Source organism: Sinocyclocheilus anshuiensis, unplaced genomic scaffold, assembly GCF_001515605.1.
Source record: "Sinocyclocheilus anshuiensis isolate Anshui unplaced genomic scaffold, SAMN03320099.WGS_v1.1 scaffold2041, whole genome shotgun sequence".
Classification (NCBI taxonomy): Eukaryota; Metazoa; Chordata; class Actinopteri; order Cypriniformes; family Cyprinidae; genus Sinocyclocheilus; species Sinocyclocheilus anshuiensis.
The window spans coordinates 260,901-285,752 of record NW_015541069.1 but is presented as its reverse complement, the minus strand read 5'-3'; the positions used below and the strand labels follow the sequence as shown (position 1 = coordinate 285,752).

The 24,852-nt window shown below is 37.7% G+C and overlaps 1 protein-coding gene across 1 annotated transcript in view; it reads right to left on the bottom strand.

Moving 5' to 3' along the window:
- The window catches only part of LOC107690670 (voltage-dependent N-type calcium channel subunit alpha-1B-like), a 118,678-nt gene that overhangs the window by 24,919 nt on the left and 68,907 nt on the right, over nucleotides 1–24,852 (bottom strand). The window contains exons 21-40 of the mRNA XM_016489057.1: nucleotides 23,092–23,886; nucleotides 22,210–22,394; nucleotides 21,919–22,039; nucleotides 18,071–18,200; nucleotides 17,887–17,946; nucleotides 17,270–17,376; nucleotides 16,364–16,375; nucleotides 14,445–14,465; nucleotides 11,907–12,003; nucleotides 11,199–11,359; nucleotides 10,589–10,726; nucleotides 9,175–9,376; nucleotides 6,500–6,664; nucleotides 5,854–5,964; nucleotides 4,202–4,285; nucleotides 3,718–3,723; nucleotides 2,626–2,742; nucleotides 2,473–2,538; nucleotides 2,209–2,300; nucleotides 970–1,120 (exon numbers count right to left, since the gene is read on the bottom strand). Of these exons, the coding sequence (XP_016344543.1) occupies nucleotides 970–1,120; nucleotides 2,209–2,300; nucleotides 2,473–2,538; nucleotides 2,626–2,742; nucleotides 3,718–3,723; nucleotides 4,202–4,285; nucleotides 5,854–5,964; nucleotides 6,500–6,664; nucleotides 9,175–9,376; nucleotides 10,589–10,726; nucleotides 11,199–11,359; nucleotides 11,907–12,003; nucleotides 14,445–14,465; nucleotides 16,364–16,375; nucleotides 17,270–17,376; nucleotides 17,887–17,946; nucleotides 18,071–18,200; nucleotides 21,919–22,039; nucleotides 22,210–22,394; nucleotides 23,092–23,886 (2,821 nt within the window). The remainder of the gene's footprint in view (nucleotides 1–969; nucleotides 1,121–2,208; nucleotides 2,301–2,472; nucleotides 2,539–2,625; nucleotides 2,743–3,717; nucleotides 3,724–4,201; nucleotides 4,286–5,853; nucleotides 5,965–6,499; nucleotides 6,665–9,174; nucleotides 9,377–10,588; nucleotides 10,727–11,198; nucleotides 11,360–11,906; nucleotides 12,004–14,444; nucleotides 14,466–16,363; nucleotides 16,376–17,269; nucleotides 17,377–17,886; nucleotides 17,947–18,070; nucleotides 18,201–21,918; nucleotides 22,040–22,209; nucleotides 22,395–23,091; nucleotides 23,887–24,852) is intronic.

The window sequence follows — 24,852 nt, the reverse complement described above, 5'->3', positions numbered from 1 at the left end:
AAAATTCTCGGATTTGGATCGGCTCTCTCTGACCGATACCCGATCCGAGAAAAATGGCACTATCGGAGCCAATACCCGATATGAATATCGGATCGGCGCATCCCTAGAATAAACCAAATAAAGCAGAACTGGCCCAAATCTGGGCCACATTTATTTTAATTCTGGCCCAGATCTAACACCTTGTTCTGGCCCAGATACTATGTAGAATGATGGCATTTGTGTGGTCCACTCCTGTTTGCCAAATTTGGGCCACAAGCTAGCCATAGGAGCGCCGCATGTCAGCCATGACAATAAATAAATAAAATAAAGTAGAATGCATCTGCATGCTATCTGGGGCCTTAAAGCTGCGGCTTTGGCGGTACGCAGGAAAGGAGACCAGAGGCCATTTTTTTTTAAAGAATGTCAATGGAGGAGAGGCTTCACAACGTTGAATAAACATTATTTTAGAGAAAACAGCTTATAATTTAATGAATCGACAGCCTATCAGCTAATCTCCAACACGTTTTACACTTAGCAATACTTTTGGATTGAACTATTTTTAGAGTTTACACAGAAAAAAATGCCGTTTTATAAGAGAAGTCACAGACTTTTTGCGACAGGTGGAATACAGCTTACTGCATTTCTCATTCGTTCCTATGGTATCCATAAACAGCTATTGAGTGTCGCAAAACTCTGACTGAAATTCAATGACGTCAAGGCTGTAATGTGATTGGTTATTAAGGCACACGTGATTCAAGTTGACCGTTACGCTTTCTCCAATAGTAAGTAATACAGACCCTCTCATCTCCCTATACTAAGACAATCTCTAATGGAGCTCTCTCCTAACAAGCTGATAATCTGAATCAGGTGTGTTAAATAAGGGAGACACACAAAATGTGCAGAGCAGTGGGTCCCCAGGGCCAGGATTGAAAACCACTATTCTACAGTAATGATAAGCCTGTTTTGGCTGGTACGACTCAGAGCACTAACCAGGAAAGAACAGAGGAAAATGAAGGAGACAAAGTAGAAGTAGGCAAAGTCACTCCCACACTCCTTTCCATGAATGCCTGAGCTCGCATCACATGTGCGCTCACTCAGACAGGACAGCATAATCTCATGCCAGGCTTCACCAGTAGCACTCCTGCAAGAGACATGATGATGAGCTGATTAAATAAATGCGGCATCTGCTATTAAAAGCAGGAATGACTGTCAGAGAATATAACAGAGACTGGAGATGATGGGAAAAGTGCTGATATTTAAATTACTGTTGAGCCAGATTTCAGTTATAACACTGTTGTCACACTGACATGCTGCCTGCTCATGGCTCTCAGCTCAAAGGAAGCTTCGAGGTAATGAACATAAGGGAAAGATGGAAATTTATTTATGAATTTCATTAGGAGATGTTGTTTTTCTAGCAATATGGCTGATACTCCAGATGGTACTTTAAAATTCAATCTGACCAAAAGGGGAGACCAGAGAGAGAAGGAGCACAACAGAGCGATGCAAACAGAGTGATACCAAGTACTACAAATAATGGAAATGACTATTAGACAGACAGACAGACAGACAGATAGATAATCTTACAGTGCGCAACTGAAATCTTTAGCAGCTCTACAGTTTGAGATCAGACCAGGTTAGCTGTAGTTATGCCTATATTTTAATACTTTATACAGTAATATTTTCTGACTATAAAATACCTTGATAAATTATAAATACAGTTCTCCATAAAATACTAATTGCATTAGATAAATGTGCGCTATTAAAGTTGATATCAATCACAGTCTAAATATAGTGATCTGGCTAAATATAACGTTTAGGGGCCATATTACAGAAACATTCTAACTGTAGAATCCTCTCTAATCTCCATCATAATTTGTCAGACCTTTAGACTTTAGATTCCATTATACAACCCCAGAAGCTTCATTAAGATTTCCTGCATTCTCAGGTGGCTTCGATTGTAGTAGATAAAGGCCCGGTTTCACAGACTGGGCTTAGACTTAGCCAGGATTAGGCCATAGTTCAATTAGGACATTTAAGTAATTTTTATAAATGTGCTTAAAAAAACATTACTGGTGTGCTTTTTGAGACAAAACAAAGGCACTGATATATTTTAAGATCAGTCAGTGCAAGTTTCTTTCAGTTGAAACAGCTCAGACTTACATTTTAGTCTAGGACTAGGTTTAAGCCTTGTCTGTGAAACCGGGGAAAGAATATCAGGTGTGTGCAGACCTGAACAACAGCATAAGCGCTTGGAGGAAAGTGCGAAAGTTGTTGTGGCGATTTATGGCGGTATCGTCACTCAACTCAATGTTCCCAAACACCTGTAATCACAATGTTACTTTAAATGCATGTATTTTGAAACAGTTACATTAAACAACCTTCAGACAGAATACCATTTCTGTATTTTAATTCACCTATAATAAAATACACAGGAGTATTGTAATGATCTTTTACTGGAAAATACCATCACTGAAGCACATAAATTCTATATACCTGCATTCCAATGATGGCGTAGATGAAAAACAGCATGGCAATTAGGAGGCAAACATAAGGCAGTGCCTGGAAATAAACATGAAGAAATCGTAACTTCTTTAAAAAAAAAAAACCCTCCAACAATGATTAACAAATCAGTCTAAACAGAGTTACCTTAAAAGATTGGACGAATGTCCAGAGCAGGATGCGAATGGTGTATCCCTGCCGGAGGAGTTTGACGAGTCTGGCTGCTCTGAAGAGCCTCAGGAAACTCAAGTTCAGCAGACGTTCCTGTGGGAACACAGGCTTTGTCAATTTAAAAGTTCCTTTCTCCTCATTTAATCCTTCAGCACTCTTTACTTCAACCCTCATATCTCTTTATAACATCAAGTTTGTATTTTCAGATCCTAAAAAACATGTATGACAGTATTTTATAAGACCTTAATCTCTATGAGACCACTTCTCGAATCCTGTCACACTGACCCTGAAATATTAGTCTGCATTTATCTGTAGTTTTTTTATTATGAGGTTAAGTTGATTTTTTTATTGTTCAAATGTCAATAATGTAATTTCTTTAGGCACTGTTTCCCAATCTGGGATTTGCGAACTCCTGGGGGTGCACGAGCGAACTGCATCGAGTTGATGAAAAACTAATAATTAAATAATAAAAATTATGAAATTAAAATAAATAAATTAAAATTAAAACAATCAAAATAAAACATTTACACTGTATTTTTTTACCTGAATGCAATGTGACATTTAACCTACATCGGAGAAACATGAATATACAAATGTGTTGTTAATTTATTGAAATATTAACTTAAAATCTCAGGAAGTACTTAAAGTAAATATTTTATGTCAAAGAGATTTGGCTGACAAAAAAAGTTTGAGAATCCCTACATTAAGACATCCAGACTTTTCCAGAAATTTCTACTCTGGATTCAGTGTGAAAAATTCTTGTCAAGTAGGATGTACTCTTGGATCAGTATCTTTTGTTGGTCCTGGAACAACAATGCTGCCAATCCAGACAAAAATATGATTGGTTGATTGGTTGGACCAACAAGGATGTCAATCCATGATAAGCATTAGTGAAGCCTAATGACTTCAAACCAGACCTATTTACCACATAGTCACATGGGGTGATTGTAAAAATTATGTTGCATTATCTTCAGTAAAGAAGAACCTTATGATGTGCTACAATAGGAAGTTCTTTCATTCCCAGCAGGGTGGAATAGACATAAGTTCAAAGACAAGAGAGCAACTCACCGTAGTCTGACATGAAGATGTTAAATTGTGGCAGGAGCAAGCCAAGATTTGAGTGAAGACATTTAAGGAACACAGGAGAACAAGAACAGCCATCAAGCACAAATATAGTTACAGAACAAACACAATTACCATCAGTAGCAACTTTTGACAATGACATGGACATCAAGACATACAGTATAATACAACATAAGACTTGTGCACATCATAAAGCACAAATTAGAGCCACAAACTAGTGATTTGGTCAAAGTGAGCTTCACCAAATGAATTTGGTTACTCTATTGTCATTTTATCTGGAAAAACAACAGAGCTCTCTCCCTTCTTTTCCTGAGCCAGAGACAAAGCTGTGATGGGTCTCCAGCTCATCATCATTCATGTCTGGGCTTTTCTTCTCAGCCTATCTCTGCTGTCTGGTATTACACTCGGTCTTGCTCTAACACTCTCCTCTAATAGAGCTCAAACACAGAGCTCAGTGCCGCTCACTTACGTTAATCTCAGTAACTAAGATGTCAGTGATGCTGCCCAGCACAGTCACAAAGTCAAACACATTCCAGGCATCTTTCAGGTAATTCTGAGAAGAAAAGAATTAGAGAGATCATTCAGGGACAGGTTGGAGAGGCTTACAATTTCACACTCTATCGCAGGATTTTTTTTTTTTTTTTCTGTGCATTAAAGAATTAGTTCACCCAAAAATGAATATTCTGTCATCATTCTTGTCATCATTCAGTGACCTTCTGTGGAACACAAAAATAGATGTTTGGCAGAATGTCTAAGCTGCTCTTTTCCACACAATGAAAGTGGAAGATAGTGGAAGTGGACCGCTATAAAGATTTTCCAGTAAATTTGCTCCTCAAAAGCTGTCATTTGGCAGAAGTTTCATTTTTGGGTGAACTGTTCCTTGAAGATAGCTTTTAAGTGCAGCTCTTTTTCGACCAAGATGAATGTTGTTGAGGGTATAAGTGACGATACTCACCAAGGGGCCGAAAGCAATAATCTTGAGAATACACTCCATTGAAAAGAGAGCAGTGAAAACAATGTTGAGATACTTGAGCATTGCTTCATAAAAGTCAGGAGCCCCATGGAACTGCAGGTATAAGAAGGGAAATATTTTATTTATTTGAGCATCTTTTTTTATTTTGTTACAACAAATTGCACGATTTTTACAAACGGGAATAAAACCAGTGGAAGTCAGCAGCAAAAATAAAATATTTAAATAAATTATATTTTTATATATTTAAAAATGCAATTTATTCCTGTGCTGGCAAAGCTGAATTTTCAGCAACCATTACAACAGTATTCAGTTTCACATGATTCTTCAGAAAACTAATACGTTGATTTAGTGCTGAAGAAACATTTCTTATTATTATCAATGTTGAATGTTGCTTAATATTTTTGTGGTAAATGTGAAATTTTTTCAGGATTCTTTGATAAATCGAAAGTTTAAAAAAAACAGCATTTATTTGAAATGTAAATCTTTCGTAACATTATAAATGTTTTTTATCTCACGTTTGATCAATTTAATGCATACTTGCGTATAAAAAAAACGTGAAAAATTAATGAAACTTTGATAGCTGTCAACTCTCCAAGGACTGCTACTAAAAGAAAAATGGCTGACTGACCTTCATCATGAGCACCACAGTGTTGAGAGCAATCATGATCATGATGGAGTACTCAAACGGTGGAGAAACCACAAACTTCCACAAGCGGTACTGAAAGGACTGCTGGTTCTGTGGCATATAGCGGGTCAACGGTTTGGCATTGATAGCAAAGTCAATGCAGGCTCTCTGAGAGGAAAAACTCTTTCGCAGGATTTTTTTTTTTTTTTTTACTGTGCATTAAAGAATTAGTTCACCCAAAAATGAATATTCTGTCATCATTCTTGTCATCATTCAGTGACCTTCTGTGGAACACAAAAATAGATGTTTGGCAGAATGTCTAAGCTGCTCTTTTCCACACAATGAAAGTGGAAGATAGTGGAAGTGGACCGCTATAAAGATTTTCCAGTAAATTTGCTCCTCAAAAGCTGTCATTTGGCAGAAGTTTCATTTTTGGGTGAACTGTTCCTTGAAGATAGCTTTTAAGTGCAGCTCTTTTTCGACCAAGATGAATGTTGTTGAGGGTATAAGTGACGATACTCACCAAGGGGCCGAAAGCAATAATCTTGAGAATACACTCCATTGAAAAGAGAGCAGTGAAAACAATGTTGAGATACTTGAGCATTGCTTCATAAAAGTCAGGAGCCCCATGGAACTGCAGGTATAAGAAGGGAAATATTTTATTTATTTGAGCATCTTTTTTTATTTTGTTACAACAAATTGCACGATTTTTACAAACGGGAATAAAACCAGTGGAAGTCAGCAGCAAAAATAAAATATTTAAATAAATTATATTTTTATATATTTAAAAATGCAATTTATTCCTGTGCTGGCAAAGCTGAATTTTCAGCAACCATTACAACAGTATTCAGTTTCACATGATTCTTCAGAAAACTAATACGTTGATTTAGTGCTGAAGAAACATTTCTTATTATTATCAATGTTGAATGTTGCTTAATATTTTTGTGGTAAATGTGAAATTTTTTCAGGATTCTTTGATAAATCGAAAGTTTAAAAAAAACAGCATTTATTTGAAATGTAAATCTTTCGTAACATTATAAATGTTTTTTATCTCACGTTTGATCAATTTAATGCATACTTGCGTATAAAAAAAACGTGAAAAATTAATGAAACTTTGATAGCTGTCAACTCTCCAAGGACTGCTACTAAAAGAAAAATGGCTGACTGACCTTCATCATGAGCACCACAGTGTTGAGAGCAATCATGATCATGATGGAGTACTCAAACGGTGGAGAAACCACAAACTTCCACAAGCGGTACTGAAAGGACTGCTGGTTCTGTGGCATATAGCGGGTCAACGGTTTGGCATTGATAGCAAAGTCAATGCAGGCTCTCTGAGAGGAAAAACAGCAAAAGAGGAATTAATTCACATAACAGTCACACTAGAGGTCTTCTCGGGTCCTAAAATCTGTACCCGACCCGAATCGACCCGAATCACTTCTTACCCGAACCCGACGTGCATAAATTAATTTTTTTTAAAGAAAAACCCGACCCGAGACAGACCCGATGAAATTAGACCCGAGTCCGACACGACCCGACAGCATTTATTTTCGAACCCGACTGGACCCGAACGTAAACGGCATTGACGTGTGTACAGCCTGCAGCCCTGCAGTCAGTCAGAAAAAATCCCGGTGTCCTGTTGACTGATGTGGCCACTTCTCCATTACTTTGATTTATTTAACATTTATTCAATTTATTATTAGGTTACTTTATATTAGTGCCTGCCTGATGGATGCAAGGTATTTCTGAGCTCCGCTTTCAATTGTGACCAGTGGATTTGAAAAATCGGGTCCATTTGGGAAAAGCATGTTTATTTTAAATTACCCGTCGAAGTATTCGTCGAAGTTTTGGACCCGAACCCGCTCGGGTCTCGGGTTTTCGGATCCAAGTGGACCCGTGAAGACCTCTAAGTCACACACAACCACTGTTATCCATCTTTATCTTTCAGAAAAGACTTTCTGAAGTCACATTCTCTCTCGCATAACCAAAACGAATCATACAAAGAGCAGTGACAACTGTGGAAGACACAGTCTAACCTGTGGAGGAACAAGAAAATAGACCTCTAATAGCACTGATATTTTTTGGCTGCGTTGCTGTGAATGTTAATGATAAATGACTTCTCCTGAGGTCTGGGTTTTCACCACAGTTTGTGAGTCATGTTAGGCTGGCATATGGAGAGGGAGAGAGTGAAACAGCACAGGCTCTGCAGACGACTGGGCCCGTCTAATGGGGCCTCAGAGGAAATAGGGCAGGAACATCTTGCTGACTGCTCTTTTATGGGGCTGGCTGTCTCTGTGTGTGTCTTTAGTCACTGTGTGTCAGCGTATGAATGTATACCTGTTTCTGAGTGGGTATTTAGGTGCGTGTGTGGTCCGCACGTGCATTAATCCTGTCACAATTCCCTACCTGGACATCTGCAGCTGTTACCATGGCTGGCTTCAACTGTAGGTACCGTACACATCACTAAACACTAAAAACACCTCCAGTGTTTGTAAGATTAATGTTGTCTATGATTAATGTTGGTCTCTGTATCTCTTAATGTCAGCCTAAAAGTGAGTTTCTTTTTGTTGAGATTTTGTTTAGATTCTTGCAGGGTCTAAATACTTTTTACCACACTTGTCCACTGCGAGTGATCTAAGAAATTTGTATTTATTTTTTTTACTATCCAACAAACTGTATTTTTGGAAATAAAAAAATTAATTATAATATATATAATATAAAAATGCTACTTTTATATTTTATAAAAAATATAGTCTATTCTATAATATAATATAATATAATATAATATACAAACATTTTGTTCATGTGTCTTGTTCTCACTAGGTGGGTTCGACTTCATGTAGTGCTGCTTAGACCGATTGGTGAGAGAAGCCGCTTGCAGTCGGGGCGGAATTGAAAGCAGAGATGTCAAGTCAGACACTTTCTGCTCCCGGTAGTGACGCTCTTTTGGTGTTTGTATACACTATCACAGATGAAGTGAATAAAAGGTAATATTTGTCAAATACACAGACGTTTCAGAAACGTTGTCATGAGCAACAGAAACACTTTTTATATACTGGTTAATACAGCACCTTCTGTTCAAGAATAAAGTTCAACATAAACATATACAATTTAAATACCAATAAAGTGGGGGTATATATGCTTTTATCAGTGTTTTTTTGATAAACGTGACTCAATACAACGTTGCGACTACAGTAAAAAAGCTTTTACTGTTGTAAAAACAGATTTGTGAGCAATATTGGAATTGAAGATGCTAGAATAAACCCGAAACACACGCCAATCGTTAAACAGCTGTGTCGTCATCAGCGCTCTGAAACGCTCTCGCGGTGCTTTTATGCCACACGTGACAGTGACGTGACGTGGCGTCGGCACTGTTTCAAGTCAGAATCTGTTTCAATTTCTAACTGGCATGCACTGCTTCAAGTCAGATTTCGATCGATCTGCGCAGTGCCACGTTAAGTCGAACACACCTATTGGTTCCATTGTTGTATGTGTCACGCTCTCATTGGTTAAGCCCTCATGTTTGCCATGTTAGTTTGTTGTTTTCTCACTTTTGGGATATAATAAAACTGCACTTGGGTTCTCAAAACGCTGGCTTTCAGTAGACTCGTATTACAAAGTACAATTTTTTGCTTTATTTTTTTTCTCCCATATAACTGAACGTGATATGAAAACTTTAAGACAAAATTGTAATATTGCCCATCTCTTTTTTATGACGTCAAATACCAAATACATATTTTTTATGAAGTTAAATACCAAACAAAAATACTTTTTACCACACCTGCCAATTGCAACTGAACAACGAAAACATTATGTTATATATAAATACATTATTCAGTTATACCTCATTCTTCTCCAGACTGCACTCTGACATGGCCTTATCGCCCTGTTCCTGGAATGTGATAATTATCAAGGCCACGAAAATGTTGACGAAGAAGAAGGGGAAGACCACAAAGTAGACCACGTAGAAGATGGACATCTCCATGCGGTAGCCCGGACTGGGACCCTGGTCCTCAAAAGTGGCATCTACAGAGTGCTTCAAAACACTGTGCACAGACAACATTACACCATTACACCCTATACAGTTTAACATAATAAAGCATCTTGTGGGGGAGAGAAGATTAATTTATTTTACCCATATTGTAAGACTTTGAAAGAGTTTACTTTACTCTGAGTTCTTAGATCTAAGACAATGAAATCACAGTATTATCACAGTTTGAATGGATACCTTTAACAGGTTTGATTTATGTAACTGTCATTTCTATTGTGTGGCCAAAGTAATAATTTTTTTTAAGAAAATTAAGCAAGTGAGCTCCTCCAGTGTGTGACAACAGGTCTTAAACTGAAGCATTTTTATATATCATGCATTGCTGAATTTCTAAATACATTGAAATAATTTAATTAAACAATCAAACACTGTGAGGAAACAGAATTAAACAGCAGATGCAGAACACTGACCCCAACAAGCTTGTGAACAACTAAATAAATACAATAAATCAATAAAATAAATCAATAAATAAATGCATCACAGACAATTACAATGGCTTTTCCAGCGCATTCATGAGTTTGGCTGTGAGTTGGGGCTGACGCTGATTCATGAATGTCTGCCTAGTCTGCCTCCTGAGAGCTGTGCTCTACCAGTATCACAGGGTCTCAAAGAGCACCACTTCAAACTGATTATGGCCTTTAAAGTGAGAGAATAAAAGGCCACTGAGGGGTCAGAGGACACAAGGGAAGTGTTTGAAGGGGACAGAAGCTTATAGGTTTCTAATCCCCACAAAAACATACTGAATAGCAAATGGTTGAACTGTATATAAAGCAAAATATCTGTGTTATAAATGTAAGTGGGGATATGAACCCCCTGTATTCTGTAATACAGGTCACGTTGCTTCCGGTTCAGGCCTTTTGTATTCATTAAATATAGAGCTGATTTCAAGATACTCAAGATACCTTCAAAGGAGATACCAAAGATGATCATAACTGATGACCATCACATATGCAGATTGTTATCTAAAAGGTTTTTTATTTTTCTTCTTCTCACTAACAGCTGGATATTAAAATTGAAAAAAATGGCAACAATAAAACAACTAAGTTAGGTTAACTGATTACCTTAAAAGTCCATAGAGACCACCATCATTTCATACTGCTATTAACACTTTCTCCAACAAGCGGATGCGATGAGACCTATTTTCTGGTTTAGTAAGGTGACGTTTAACATATACCCCATTAGGGACCATTTCACATGTCTGCTGACTTACGTTGGCCAGCCCTCTCCAGTAGAAACAGTGAAGAGAGTGAGAAACGCCCACAGCACATTGTCGTAGTGGAACTCATATTTCCTCCACTCCCTGGGCTGGGCTGCTACTTCATCCTTATCATAATCCAAGAACAGCCCTCTAATAAGCAAAAAAAGAGACAGCATATATAAAGATATACCCATTCAGGATATGTGTTTACAGAACACTGCCAACAGTAGATTGAACCTGGTGCTATCAGTACACCTGGAAGTTTAAAATTATTATTATTATTATTATAAGACTTTAAAGAATAATTTTATACAAATTATTGACAAAGAGCAGAAGGGAAGTATTTTAGAGCTGAACATAAGTAGAAAAATGTACATTCACTCCAGAAATGTTTATTATTTTCCTAACATTTTTATTTTATTATATTTTATATGGCTTGTTTGTAAAATTCCCTAATAGTTTCAAAAACCTATCACCAAGCGTTCCATAGTTGTGGGACCCAACACCTTATCTCATTATCTCATCATTTCTCCACTCACTTTTGCATGGATTTGGAAAATACTGCTGTATGCCTGCAGATAATCAGCCCCTACTCTCTGCTCCTGTATTAATCCCACTCTACCTGCAGTATTTCTCCAGGCCTTTGGACTCGTCTGTGCAGAAGAAAAACTTGCCCTTGAAGAGCTGCACAGCAATGACAGCAAAGATGAACATGAACAGGATGTAGACAATGAGGATATTCAACACGTTCTTCAGGGAGTTCACCACGCAGTCAAACACGGCCTGAGAGAGAGCAGACACACATACAAATACACTCTGGTTCATTAACAATCAACTACAGTCATAAAGCGGAATGCTTTATGCATTTTTATTTAAAAATGTATTTATTCTTGTCTCCAGATAGGTGGAAGAGAAATAGTTCCTTTTCTACAAAACTATTTGCTGTTATGTATTTTTAATTTCAAAGTTTATGAGCCACATTCATTTTCATGTATTTGTTGTTTATATCCTTTCTTTGTCTTAGTTATTGTCCATATATATTGTGTATTTCAATAGTACTCACAGACAGAAATTTTTTTTATGTTTACACTGTTACTGTTTACAATTTTTTTTTTTTTTTTTTTTCGTCTATAGCCCAGCAACGTGTTACAAAATTACAATAAACCTGACTGATTTCTATTTCAAATACAATTCTTTACTTCTTTTCAAATTTTAATTGATCAAAAAATCCTAAAAACAATCCTCATGGTTTCCACAAAATATTAAAAGTATATATATATACTTTCCTAACCATGACGGCTGTATTGATGGACTGCAACCAAATGTGTACCTTCAGTTTCGGTAGACGTTTAATGGTCTTCAGTGGTCGCAAGACTCGCAACACCCTCAGGGACTTGATAGTGCTGATGTCTTTGCCCTTGGTTCCTCTACACAAGTCAAAATAAACAAAGGGTGAGTAAATTCAGGATCAAACATGCTGTAGACAGCCTTCATCAAAGGATTCATACATATCCAGACAAAACACATGAGAATGTGAGTAAACGTGATGAAAATGTTTCCATCGGTTAAAATGTCAATAATGAGACACTAGACTAAACATACTCACCTTTTTTATAGACAAACTAAATAAACACCAACAGCTAATTCTCTAATAAATGAGCATCTTTTAGTGTTATAGCTTGAAATTGCTCCAACAATGGATTGGTTATTTTACAAAAGCACATGCTTTGATGACAGAGTATGAAATACATATATCTCTATTGCATGCAGGTAAAACAGTTAATATCTCTGCATTAATGAGCTCTATCAGAACTGTTAGCTTGTTGTTGAATGACACTTTAATATTATTCGTGCATGAAATAAGAAAGGGAACATGAATTTAACCCAAACGCTGCTGTGCATCAGATTCTAAAACAACAACACGACACCAATGATAACAAAGAAACCTTTCTTTTCAGGAACCAATGCTGTTTTGCTTTTAAGTCTTTATCAAGCTGACATGCTTCAAATGTGTCACCTTGATGAAATGACTGCATAGATTTGAATACAGTGCATGTATTCATTAAACGCAGAGCAAGAAAAGAAAAAGGACGTCTAAATAAAATGTATTTCAAGTTATTTCACCCTTAAAGAAAAGAGCAGGCCTCAGCAGAAATCAGTCATGCTTCAGCTCCTAAATGCTCAAATCATAACCGCCAAGCTAACAATGTCATTTAATGAAGTAACTGCAAGGACAAGCATAGTTAGTTGTTAACTGAATCATGAGGAAATACTCCATGGTCATATAAAATAACTGAAGCCCTTCGCATTATATCTAATGCAGGCAAAGTGCAAACAGAGTCATATTATTTGTAAGACATCACATTCATTCAAATAACCTTCACTAAGCCCCTATTTTGATGCAGGGCATGTGTTTTGTTGGATGTCTGACAAAATTAAGTGCAGGTAAATTATTATATGTGCTAATTCATTCTCCCAATTATCTTATATTACAACTAGTTATTACACGGCTCTCTTGAATATTTCATTCTGATTGGTCGATCACGGAATTCCGTGGCCAGAAATTTCATACCGCCAATGTCAACGCTGTATACAAATCCGATAAAATTGGCACAACTTTTACACCTCTCGTATCACACTGCCTGCAAATGCAACTGACGCCATATTGCGTCTCAGTTATTGACTACAGTAAAAATGACTCTGGATGACTTCTGTACAAATTTTACTTTAATATCGGTAAAGCGTTTGTCTCGTTGCTCGACTGTTTGTTGTATACATTGTAATAGATTATGTAATTGTAATCTTTTTCGCTTAGAGGTTTTAACATGATAACATACAGGTAAAATTATTTCAGCTCAAATAAATATTTAATGTATTTATTTATTTTGGAGAGCAGCCGTGTAATAAGTGGGATAATGTACAGTAAGCCGGTCATTATCATTCGCATTTATTTGCAGGTACCGTTTAGTTCTTCCAGTGCAGCAAAGGAAGAGAGAACAACAGAATATCTGAGAGTTCATATCGCATCTAATTTATTCACGGTCTCTTACTTTGATAAAGCATTGAAATAATCATTGCTTTGGCAGGTGTATGATTGTTGCTGATAAATGATTCAGCAGAAAATAACTTCAAGAAATTATTGTGAAAATGCTTACAATAGAAAAATCCCCAAGCAGTGATTCCCCTCTATTGCACATAGACATATTTCCTACTACAAGAAATGCCCTACAACTACAAAAGATCTTTCCATGTGCAAGAGCAGGTGGTAGTAACATTTGCAGATTTCTAGCATTTACAATAATAAGCAAAGGTTCAACTTCACCCCTAGAAAGTGCCAACGTCTACTCACACATGCACAGCTCATACATTCTTCTACAAATCCAATGAACACCAATCTAACAGCCAATCAGCAGAGACCTTACAGCATTGTCACCAATCAGCATGGTGAAGTTACTCCTCTAGCCCAATCAGAGGGCTCGACAAGGTCATGCAACTCCACCCATGCTCCCTGATGCACATTAGTCTAGCATGAATTTACTGTACAGGGCCTGATGTTTATCCCCCAAACCCACTACAAACTATAAAGAACCTCAATAACGTCCCACTGGACACCCTGGTAACTTTCACAGGACCCCAGATAACGATGATGGTGGAGAAATGCTCTTTCACATCAATACAACATCAATCAACAATCATTTAGAGGTGCTGTTGAAGGCTAGCAGTGTTATTGTAGAGGCTCCAACCCTGTACAGATACTCTCACTCCACTAATATGTAGTGACAGTAAAGGACATAATCCCAGTAAGCCCAGGACAATGAGGAACAGAGAAGATTTATCAGGGAGAAAAAGAATATCAGGGGTTCCCCACCTGTTTACGCTTTGATGTGATCTAATGAATGAGAAGAACACAAAGCAAAAGGCAAAACATTATGACATGCTGACAACAGAAAGTACCTCTGCACTAACAGTAAACCACATCATCCTTTCAGAACATTGCACATAACATTTCAGTGAGAATGAAATAGACTTTTATGAGCACCGTCATGTTCTTTTGTGAGGCTAAAACACAAGACATAATGACTTCGATGACTGTATGCAGGAGAAATAGGAAATTGCAGGACTTTTTCAGGCAAATGTTTTGGAAACTGACAAAAGGGAGGAAGAGGCTTTGTATGGTGGGTGAAACAGACACTTCCAAATGCCGTTAATTTCTTTTAAGGTTGTGAAAGAATGGAGTCTGCAGAGACAGCTGTAGGAGAGATGAGGGGTACACTTGACAGAGAGGGGACATCTGAGGATGGATCTGAAAACCAGCACAATCAAGATCTGGAGTGAATACCAAGACTTGCCATAGATCAGTCCTGATTTGATTCATATCACGCTTATGAACTTTAAGCATGGTTGAAAGATGGCTATAAAAATAACAAATGGCTATAAACCTAAAAAGTATAACAGTACTATTATACTTTATTGTACACGTGTTAATTTCGGTCCGTCACATATGGGCAAAATGTTATATCCAGGGATGCATGTTATCTTGGTATCAATTAATTAGTTTATATCAACTGTTCCATCTCTTTGCTCAAATGATCAGCTGTGTCTGACTGTTGCTTGATTGCGCCTGAAATGTAAAGGTGATAGAGCTTTTTTGGTGACAGCTGACCTTAGGGCCATTTCAGAGGGCTATAAAAACTCATTTATTTTCCTTAGCTTTTAATAATGTATTGTAAATTATATGTGTTTTTGTAGTTTTTTAGCTTCATGTATTTGACTACTTTTATGTACAGCACTCTGGTACCCATTGTGGTTTTTGAAAGTGCTCTAGTAATAAAGTTAATAACTCAATAAAGAGTTGATATGTGATATTTAATTGTACATGCTAATTTTTCCAATTTTAGCATTACAATTACCTTTGCTCTCATCTAACAATCAAGTTAATCCTTAAACGTCCTTTTTTTTTAATAACACGGTTGGATTCCATCTTAAGCTAAATAAAAGTTAGCTAAAAACTTTAAAAAAAAATCTAAATGAATAACATCATACCTAAAAAAAATATATTTTTTATGCTGTTAATTTTTGGTGTTTTGTATTTAATTTATTTAGTCATTATAGAATTTTAATATCAGTGCATCTCTAGTTATAAATGTCTTTTATGCTTTAAAGAGCACTTTCAAAGATCTGGCCAATCACAGCAGTCACATTTGCAGTACATCACACTCTCTCATGTGAGTCCGAAAACATGCAGAAAGATAAGCATGTACAATAAATATGTTCATGCTCTTATGTCCACCAATGGAGCATGGATGTGATGTTTATAGTGAACAATGGTGCATTTACTGGCCAAAAAAGCCAGACTTGCCCTGATATGCCACTCCAACACAACTGAACAGGTTATCTTTGATATGATATGACACATGCACTGATCATCCTGTCTGAGGTCACTGTAGGGATCGGCCAGGATGCTCCATATTCAGTAAGCACTGAAGACCTACTGAGAATGGTAGGAATGTTTCGAGGAAATGAAACAGATCGATAGTGTCTGCCCTCCAAGACAACAGAGAATTAAATGGCATGGAGAAGAAGACCAAGCTCACTGACTGCAAATGTGTGAGTGATGCCAAATGATGGATTATGGAGAGGCTGAAACACTGCAGAAGATCCCATGCTTCAACACTTGCCTATGGGCTAAGCATTACTGGACTCACACAGAGACAGGCAAGAAGACGAACAATGAAAGAGAGAGAGACAGAGACAGAAACAAAGACACAGGGAGAGTTAAGGCGTTACCCCATGAAGCTCCTTTCAAGCGATTCCAGGCAGAGAGAAACAGAGGAAGAGAGGAAATCAGTGACAGCACATCAATACACTCACATTTCACACATCTTTGACATGACAACACAGAAACAAACATAAAAACAAACAGGAAGTAGGACAGATTAGTCAGTACAGCTGAGAGACCCCTTCATTCTGAGATACCCCTGCAATTCTGAAGCAGTATTTCAAGGCATTGCACACACTCTCTGTTCAGCTTGACTTGCTCAGGCAGTGGAGAGGCTGGTGTATCATGTGAAGTCAGCACTGCCACTGATCACACAATATTGCACCAGCACCATAGCAATTAAAAATCTTAACATTACAGCTCTTTTCTATTTCTGTTGAACTGGCAAGTGTTTCTAATAGCAGCTAATAACATTTCCTCAATACTAAAGTGTTGCCATGGCTCATCCATTAAACCACAGGAGATGAGCGAACAGCTGATCGTATCAGACAACTCCTTTATTAGCTCCTTCACACACACACACACACACACACACACACACACACACACACACACACACACACACACACACACACAGACACACACGCTCATTCTTTTAGACACTGCATTCTCAAAAGTGCAATAAAGTGATGTCAACTGACCCACACCTCTGAGAGAAGGACAGGAAGGAAATAACAGATCAGTGGGAGTTTGCAGCCTTGAATGTGTACAACAAAGACAGACAAAGACACACTTGTCATGCTGTGGGAACAAGTGTAAAGTAAAACCTTTTAAAAAAAGAATAGGAGTATACGGGCAAGAACTAGTTTGAAGCCAAGATCAATAATAAACTTCAAACATGGTTAAGTACAGATTTTAATTAAGAGTGTTCTAATTTATGGGGTTTAGGTATTTGTAAATTAAAGGCAACTTACGAGAATGTGAATGCCACCAGTGCACCACTGACCACAATGAAGTCCAGAATATTCCACATATCTCTGAAGTATGAACCAGGATGCAGCAATAAACCTAAATCCACCATCTTTTCAAAGAAGAAGCATAAATATGAAAGATTATTGAGGTTGAAACCTTGACACCATCACTACAGCCATCAAAGCACCATTTCTGTAACAAATTCACTGCCTTTACAATAAATTTCAAGACAATTACTGACAGACTTTATATCATTCGCTGTGAGCAATGTTCCCATTATTATACAGAATACTAACTTTTATTTTGAGGAATATGACAGTTTTGTACAATAAAAGCTTGTAGAAATTTTGCTGATTTTTTTGGTGAGAATCTGTCAGTTACTGTACTGAAACTATTCATGAACCCAAGATCATGTCCTATGTGATCTTAATTAGACCAACTACTGTAGTTGACTAGTTGTTCAGACAAACTACTGACTAGTTGTTTATGAAACATGGGTCAATGGGCTTCACATAGAGAGACTGTCACCAAATAGCCTTATCTCTGGTCATGAGAAGAATTCTGGATCACTTCTTCTATGAGATATCCAATTAAACAGTGTAATTTACCATAAAATTACCTTAATGACCATCTCAAAAGTGAAAACACCAGTGAAGACATAGTCCAAATACTTCAGGACCTATGAAGTGAAAAGTAAAATGGTCATCAGATTTTCATCAGTCATAGGAAAATGAGGTCAAACACTGACAAAATCTGACTTTGAACAGTCAGACCAGCTCAGACAAAACATATGAGTGACTTACATTGTTACGAGGGGCATTGGCTTGGACTGGGTCCTCCGCAGCCAGGGCTATACTGCTCATGGCAATCACCACCAGGATACACATCTCAAAGTAGCGCAGACTCACAATGTAGTGGCACAGACGCCTCACCCTGCACACACACACACGCACAAAAACCCCACACTATGAGAGTGAGGCTGAAGGCAATTACATAATGAAGTCTGTTACCTAAACATAACTTTAAATCTACAGACAGATGCATTTAATTAACCACCATATCATTTATATTTTCATGCAGACCATAGGCAAGGTCTGAGATCAACAATTAATTCAGTAATAGTGTAGATTTTAGCAGACATGTCTGGTAGGCACGGTCAGGTGAAAAAACACCCATGTGGCATTAGTATATAGTAAAATAAAAGTATTACTATATTGTTTCACCAACAGGACCATGACAGACAAGTGCATTTGGCAATTGCCCATTAATACACAGCTTTATGTGGCGGTTTATGGAACTGGATGCCTTTCAGACTTAAAGATCTTAAAGTGTTAACCTTAAACACACACGATTAAAGTTCACAACCATTCTTAGTGACGGTTGAGACAAGTAATAAGCAGAAACGTTTGCAGATATAACAGCATTGGTGGTTTGCCAGTCTCCATCTACAAATGCTGTATGTGAATGTTCAGAACGACACCCAGCAGTGTTGTGGAAGCTACTTTAAAATTGCACCATACAGTAAGTAATCATAATTTATAGTAGAAACAACAATCAAGCTACTTTTAAAGTCAACATGAAATGAAAATTCACCCTATCTATTTTCTAAATGCATGTGATTGATCTTATCGTGAATGATTTATCCATTCATGTGTATAATTTTTTAAATATTTGTTTTGACTAGGTTTTTTTTTTTTTTAAAGTAAAATGTCAATACATGGATCTGGACAGGCCTGGATTAACACAGTGTAGTGCCCTAGGGTGACCACATTTAAAGTGCCCCCCCTACACTTCTACAAAATGTACATTTACTTACGTTTTTACAGGCACTAAAACGTACAATACTGACGTATTTTCAGCATCTAAATGTACAAATACTTATGTATTTTCAGCATTTAAATGTACAAAACTGACGTTTTGACGACACCTAAAAATGAATCTTTATGAATATCGAAATCGCGGCATTAATTTTATTATTGTTGTTGTTTTTAGTTGTCATATCAATGACCTTATGTTTTTCAATTGCATTATTAAATTGTTTACTCGCTTACTTAATATGAAATGATAACATTTTGTTCTGTTCTGTGATTTCTGCTGCCAGCTCGTTTCCAAGAATAGGCCTACATAATGTTAAACAGGACTTCACTTTAAACCCTTAAAATAAATAATATTTCTGCAATCGTTTAACGTTTACTTGTCATGCAATGTTTACTTTGTTCACTTTGCCACAAAAGGCGTTTTCTCCGACATGCTGTGACTGACAATAGAACTATAAAATACATCAAAAACGCAAGAATTACGAAATGAAAATCGAAATCGCGGCATTAATTTTATTATTGTTGTTGTTTTTAGTTGTCATATCAATGACCTTATGTTTTTCAATTGCATTATTAAATTGTTTACTCGCTTACTTAATATGAAATGATAACATTTTGTTCTGTTCTGTGATTTCTGCTGCCAGCTCGTTTCCAAGAATAGGCCTACATAATGTTAAACAGGACTTCACTTTAAACCCTTAAAATAAATAATATTTCTGCAATCGTTTAACGTTTACTTGTCATGCAATGTTTACTTTGTTCACTTTGCCACAAAAGGCGTTTTCTCCGACATGCTGTGACTGACAATAGAACTATAAAATACATCAAAAACGCAAGAATTACGAAATGAAAAATTTTATTCGTGCGCTGTAATCCAGATCTTCCGAATCCATACGACTGCGAGGAACAGACCCAAATCCAAGCCTTTATTCGGCGATCTTCATCTCCATCCCAAGCAGCGAGTCCAGTGACCGTAAGCAGCAAAGCCCACACTGACTGACACGCTCTTTACAAATGCAAATGTTGCCACTTCAAACGACAGGTTTTACAGCAGGAAAATTGAACGCTCATTGCCTCTCGCCCTTCACGGAGTGGATCGGGAAAATAATCGGGATATTTTCAGCGATTAACAACATAAATTCTGCTCTGCACCTCACAAACCTTCTGTATTCCACCAGAGAGGACTGCGACTGCAACGCATTTGGATTACAAGTCATTTGGATTACTTTTGGTACTGCTTTTGACATTTTTGCAATAAATAAATTATTATAATTGCATTTATCTGTCTGTCATGTTTTTCTTATACAGTACAGAAATAGTTATGTTTAGGTTTAAAGGTAGGAGTTGGATTAGCGACTATAAAAATATTTTTAATGCTATTGTTACTAAAATGGTTATTTCCTGCATATTTCGGTCAATTGCGTTTTATATCCTTTTATATTCACTATAAAATGGGTAGGTTTAGGTTTGGGGGTAGGTTAAGGGGTCTAAAAATCTAAATCGCTTATTGATAAAATTATATAATCTATATATATATATATATCGAATATCTTGATATAAAAGATACATAAATATTTTACGTTTTTTAGCTAAAATACGTAGCGATTTGTACATTTTAAACATTGAAATACATCTAAATTGTACGTTTTAGCATCAATAAAAATGTACAAAAACTTACATTTTGTGCTTGTAAATGTTACGTATTAATACCTACGTATAAACACTACTGAGACCAGACTGGACCTGACCCAATCGCAATTTTGGGGGTAGGTTAAGGGGTCTAAAAATCTAAATCGCTTATTGATAAAATTATATAATCTATATATATATATATATCGAATATCTTGATATAAAAGATACATAAATATTTTACGTTTTTTAGCTAAAATACGTAGCGATTTGTACATTTTAAACGTTGAAATACATCTAAATTGTACGTTTTAGCATCAATAAAAATGTACAAAAACTTACATTTTGTGCTTGTAAATGTTACGTATTAATACCTACGTATAAACACTACTGAGACCAGGCTGGACCTGACCCAATCGCAATTCTTTATATATGCATATATTTTATATTCTCTCTGTATATATTGTATCACTAACTGTTCATTTTGTATCTGCATCTCTTCCAGCAAAATAATATATATACAAAACGTGAAAAATAAGGTCTAGTTATTATCTTAATCACTTGGTGCCCCCTTACTGGCTGTTGCCCCAGGGCACTCGTCCAATCCCATCTATGGATAATCCGGCCCTGGATCTGGATCACTAAAACAACAGATATCTCTCTGGTGATGTATGCCAGAATTCTTTGATCGTTTAGTCCACTTAAACCCATCCCTTCTTACAATTAACTCTAAGCTCACTTTCATGTCTGCCTCCATCCAATCAACAACCAATGGATAGAACCAAGTCTCTGCCCTAAATGCTTTTATTTTTTGTAATAACTTGAAAGTATGTCACAATACAGAAAAGATCTGTCACTACTTCCGTTTCATTACGAGACATTTTTTTTTGTAATTACTGTAGATAATAAACTGTGAAACACTACTTGGAAAGCAAGAATATTATGGTAAGGTGTACTTGACATGCTCATTCAACTGTGCCATGCTACACCAATACTTGTCGACAAAAAATAGCTTATGTCTGGAAAGCCTTTTTTGAATGTGAGCTACTGTCAAGCTAACAAAACAAATTGTTGAAGGAATACTTCAGCTTCAATGCAAGTTTAGCTCTAACAACAGCCTTTGTTACATTGCACTGGGGTAAATGTTCAAATGCACATGGTTTTGAAAGCACTGGGGCTCATGATTTTTCCACACACACACTTACGGATTGGTTGGGCTGAAGATGAACATGGAGCTGAAGGGAAGGACGGGACGAGGGCTGCTCTGGTTCAGATCCTCCAGATTCTTCTCAGTCATGGGCATCGTCTCACTGTCTATACTGTTCACTGAGAAGACAAACAGATGTCACGTGTGAATTTAAATATTTGTAAGCTTTAGACCAACACTGGCTTGAAGCAATGTTAACACCCTTGAAAAAATGGCACACAAATGCGAGTATAAAATGAGTGAAAAATTGGTCACAGTGACCTTATAGGACTGTATGAGAAATACTAACTGGGAATAAGGGTTGTTTCCCCAGGGGGAGATGTGACGGTCACAGGTATGTGTGTGCCCATTCCTCCAGTCTGACCAATATTTAGTTTATTGTCCAAGTCTTCTGGCTTCTCAAGACACCATCGGTTCCCAACTGAAGGTTGATGGGGGTTTACAGCCAGTGAATCTCCTCCCATGTCCATGTGTCTGCAGCAGTGAGTCAAAATGAGGTTACACTTTGGTGTTTTGGTCATGAATGTCTCTGTGTTTCTGAACTAATCTTTTAAGTGAACAAATCCTTCACTGTCAATTCCGTGCACTGATTCATATTTCAGAGCATATTATTGGTTGGACCACTGAATAAATAGACCCTTCAATGAACGTGTTGGTGTTTTGAGTTTGGATTGACTCAGAAAGGCACTGGGAAACAAACCGACTCAGAAACAAACTAGGACTCAAACTAAATGAAGAAAGCATCTCGTTCATGAATGAGGATGTGTTGACTGACAACACTCTTTTTGAGTCATAGATATGTTGATTTGCACATTTTATTAAGTAAATAAATGTTTGGCTTAAAATGTTCGCGAACAAATCTGTTGAGTACATAAATTTGCTTATAGTATAAAAAAGTCACTGGTCACCACCCACTGGGGTGTAATGACCAAGAAAAAAGAAAGTCACTGAATGAATCAATGAACAAATCTCAATGAGTCTTTTTGCTGAATGGATTTAAGGGAGTCATCTCCACCACTGCTCATATGAATAAGGTCAACAGTCTTGTAGCTACTGGAACATGGTTCAGTTTTCTTGGGAACTTGAGAACAAATGTGCTGTTCAATCTAAAGTATAATAAAAAAAACTAAAAAAAACATCTTTTCAAAAATATTTGAGAAGAAAGTTTTACCTGTGGCTGTGCGACTTGCCCTCCTCCTTCTCTTTATTCCCTTGTTGCTCCTCTCCTTCCAGCGTGGACTGAGCTTTACTGGTACGTAGTCTGTGCTGTCTCCTCCCTCCGTTACCTCCATTTTCGCCCCTGGAGCATCTCTCTCCCTCCCTTGTTCCTGAACGTGAGCCATCCTTCTGCCTGGACCGCCGTTCACTCTTCCCCCCAGCACTGACCACTCCGTTGCCCTCTCTGTTATGCCTGTGGGAGTGATGGTGACGATGTTCTCTCTCCCCACCACCCTCATCCACTGAGCTCTGGTGGTGATGTCTGCGGCCCCACTCTCTGCTCCGGCTCCTGTCACTCTTCCCCTCCTTACACCGTGTCCCATCATGCTCCTTACTGCTGCTGTGATGGACGTGATGCCGGCCTTCTTTGCCATGACCCGTGTCATCATTTTCATTGGTCTCATTGGAGGGACGCTCCCTGTGATGGTGGTGCTTGCGTGGTGGGTGTGACTGTGGGGGCTCCATCACAGGGGGGACTCGTTCCTCCAGTGTGCCGCCCTCCCCTTGCAAATCCTGGGGTTTGTCCCAGCCTCTGTGGGGACTGATGGGACCATCACAACGAGGTTCCACCACCAGAGGCCGGTCCAGGTGGGTTTTCATGTCAGGGCGGAGGTGAAGGTTAGAGGTCAGCCGGGGGTTGAGCTCTTCTTGGTACAATGCCTCGCTGCTGGCCTGTATGTGCTTCCGAATCTGCGTGGTGCGCTGCTCCCACACGGACATCATTTTTAGAGAACGCTGCTGTTCTTTACTAGTGAAGAGAAGATTTAAGGAAAAAAATGTGTAAGCCTCAAACAGATTCAATTAAAAAACACTTAGGCATGGTGTTGAGGTTAGTCTCCATCCATGTCGAGACCCCCTTTCTAGATGGTGATTTCTTGTTTGCATTATTTGAAAAATCCTTATTGATTTGAAAATTCATTTTGGATGGCTGAAATTCACACAAATGAACAGTTTTGTAGTCTAGACCAGAAGAGGGTTGAGTTTGAGTCAAAACCGAGATCCAAAGAAGACTGAGTCCGAGTCAAGACCGCATGACAAGACCGAGACCATGAAAGTATGCTCTTGGACTCAGACATGAGAACCAAGACCAAGACCTGGATCTTGTCATGGACTCTGGAGCATGTGAACTCAGTCTTGACTTTGACTCAATCCCCTTCTAGTCTGGGTCTTGATTTAGATATGAATGAGTTGGTCTCGACTACAACATTGAAAGTTAATATTAAATAATATACATTTTTGACATAATATTGCTGGAAATTTTGTCTGTTTTTGCTCTGCTAACTAAAATAGTTCTAAACAAAGCCAAAGCAGGATCTGTCTAACACTGAACACAGCGGAGAGATACAAAGAGTGAAAAGTCCCAGTGCTGCTGGACTACATGTCAGTGCTCTTGGAACGGCGTTAGTTTAAGCAGATTTGAGGACTGGAACTAACCACTGTATAAATAAAAAGAAGGTCTTTATGGATGCCAGATTGCAAAGATTAGTTATGGGCATGCTTTACTCATCCTGCAAACGTTTGTGAACAATGATTTAGGTCATGAAGTTTAACCATGCATCCTATACTCTAAGTGTAGGACATTTAGAGGGATTTGTCAGGTCTAATGACCTCATATCTATTGCTCCCTTACAAGGAACAGTTCACGCACAAAATAAATTCTGTCATTGTTTAATCACACCCCATGTCATTCGGATTTAGAACGACATGCGTGTGA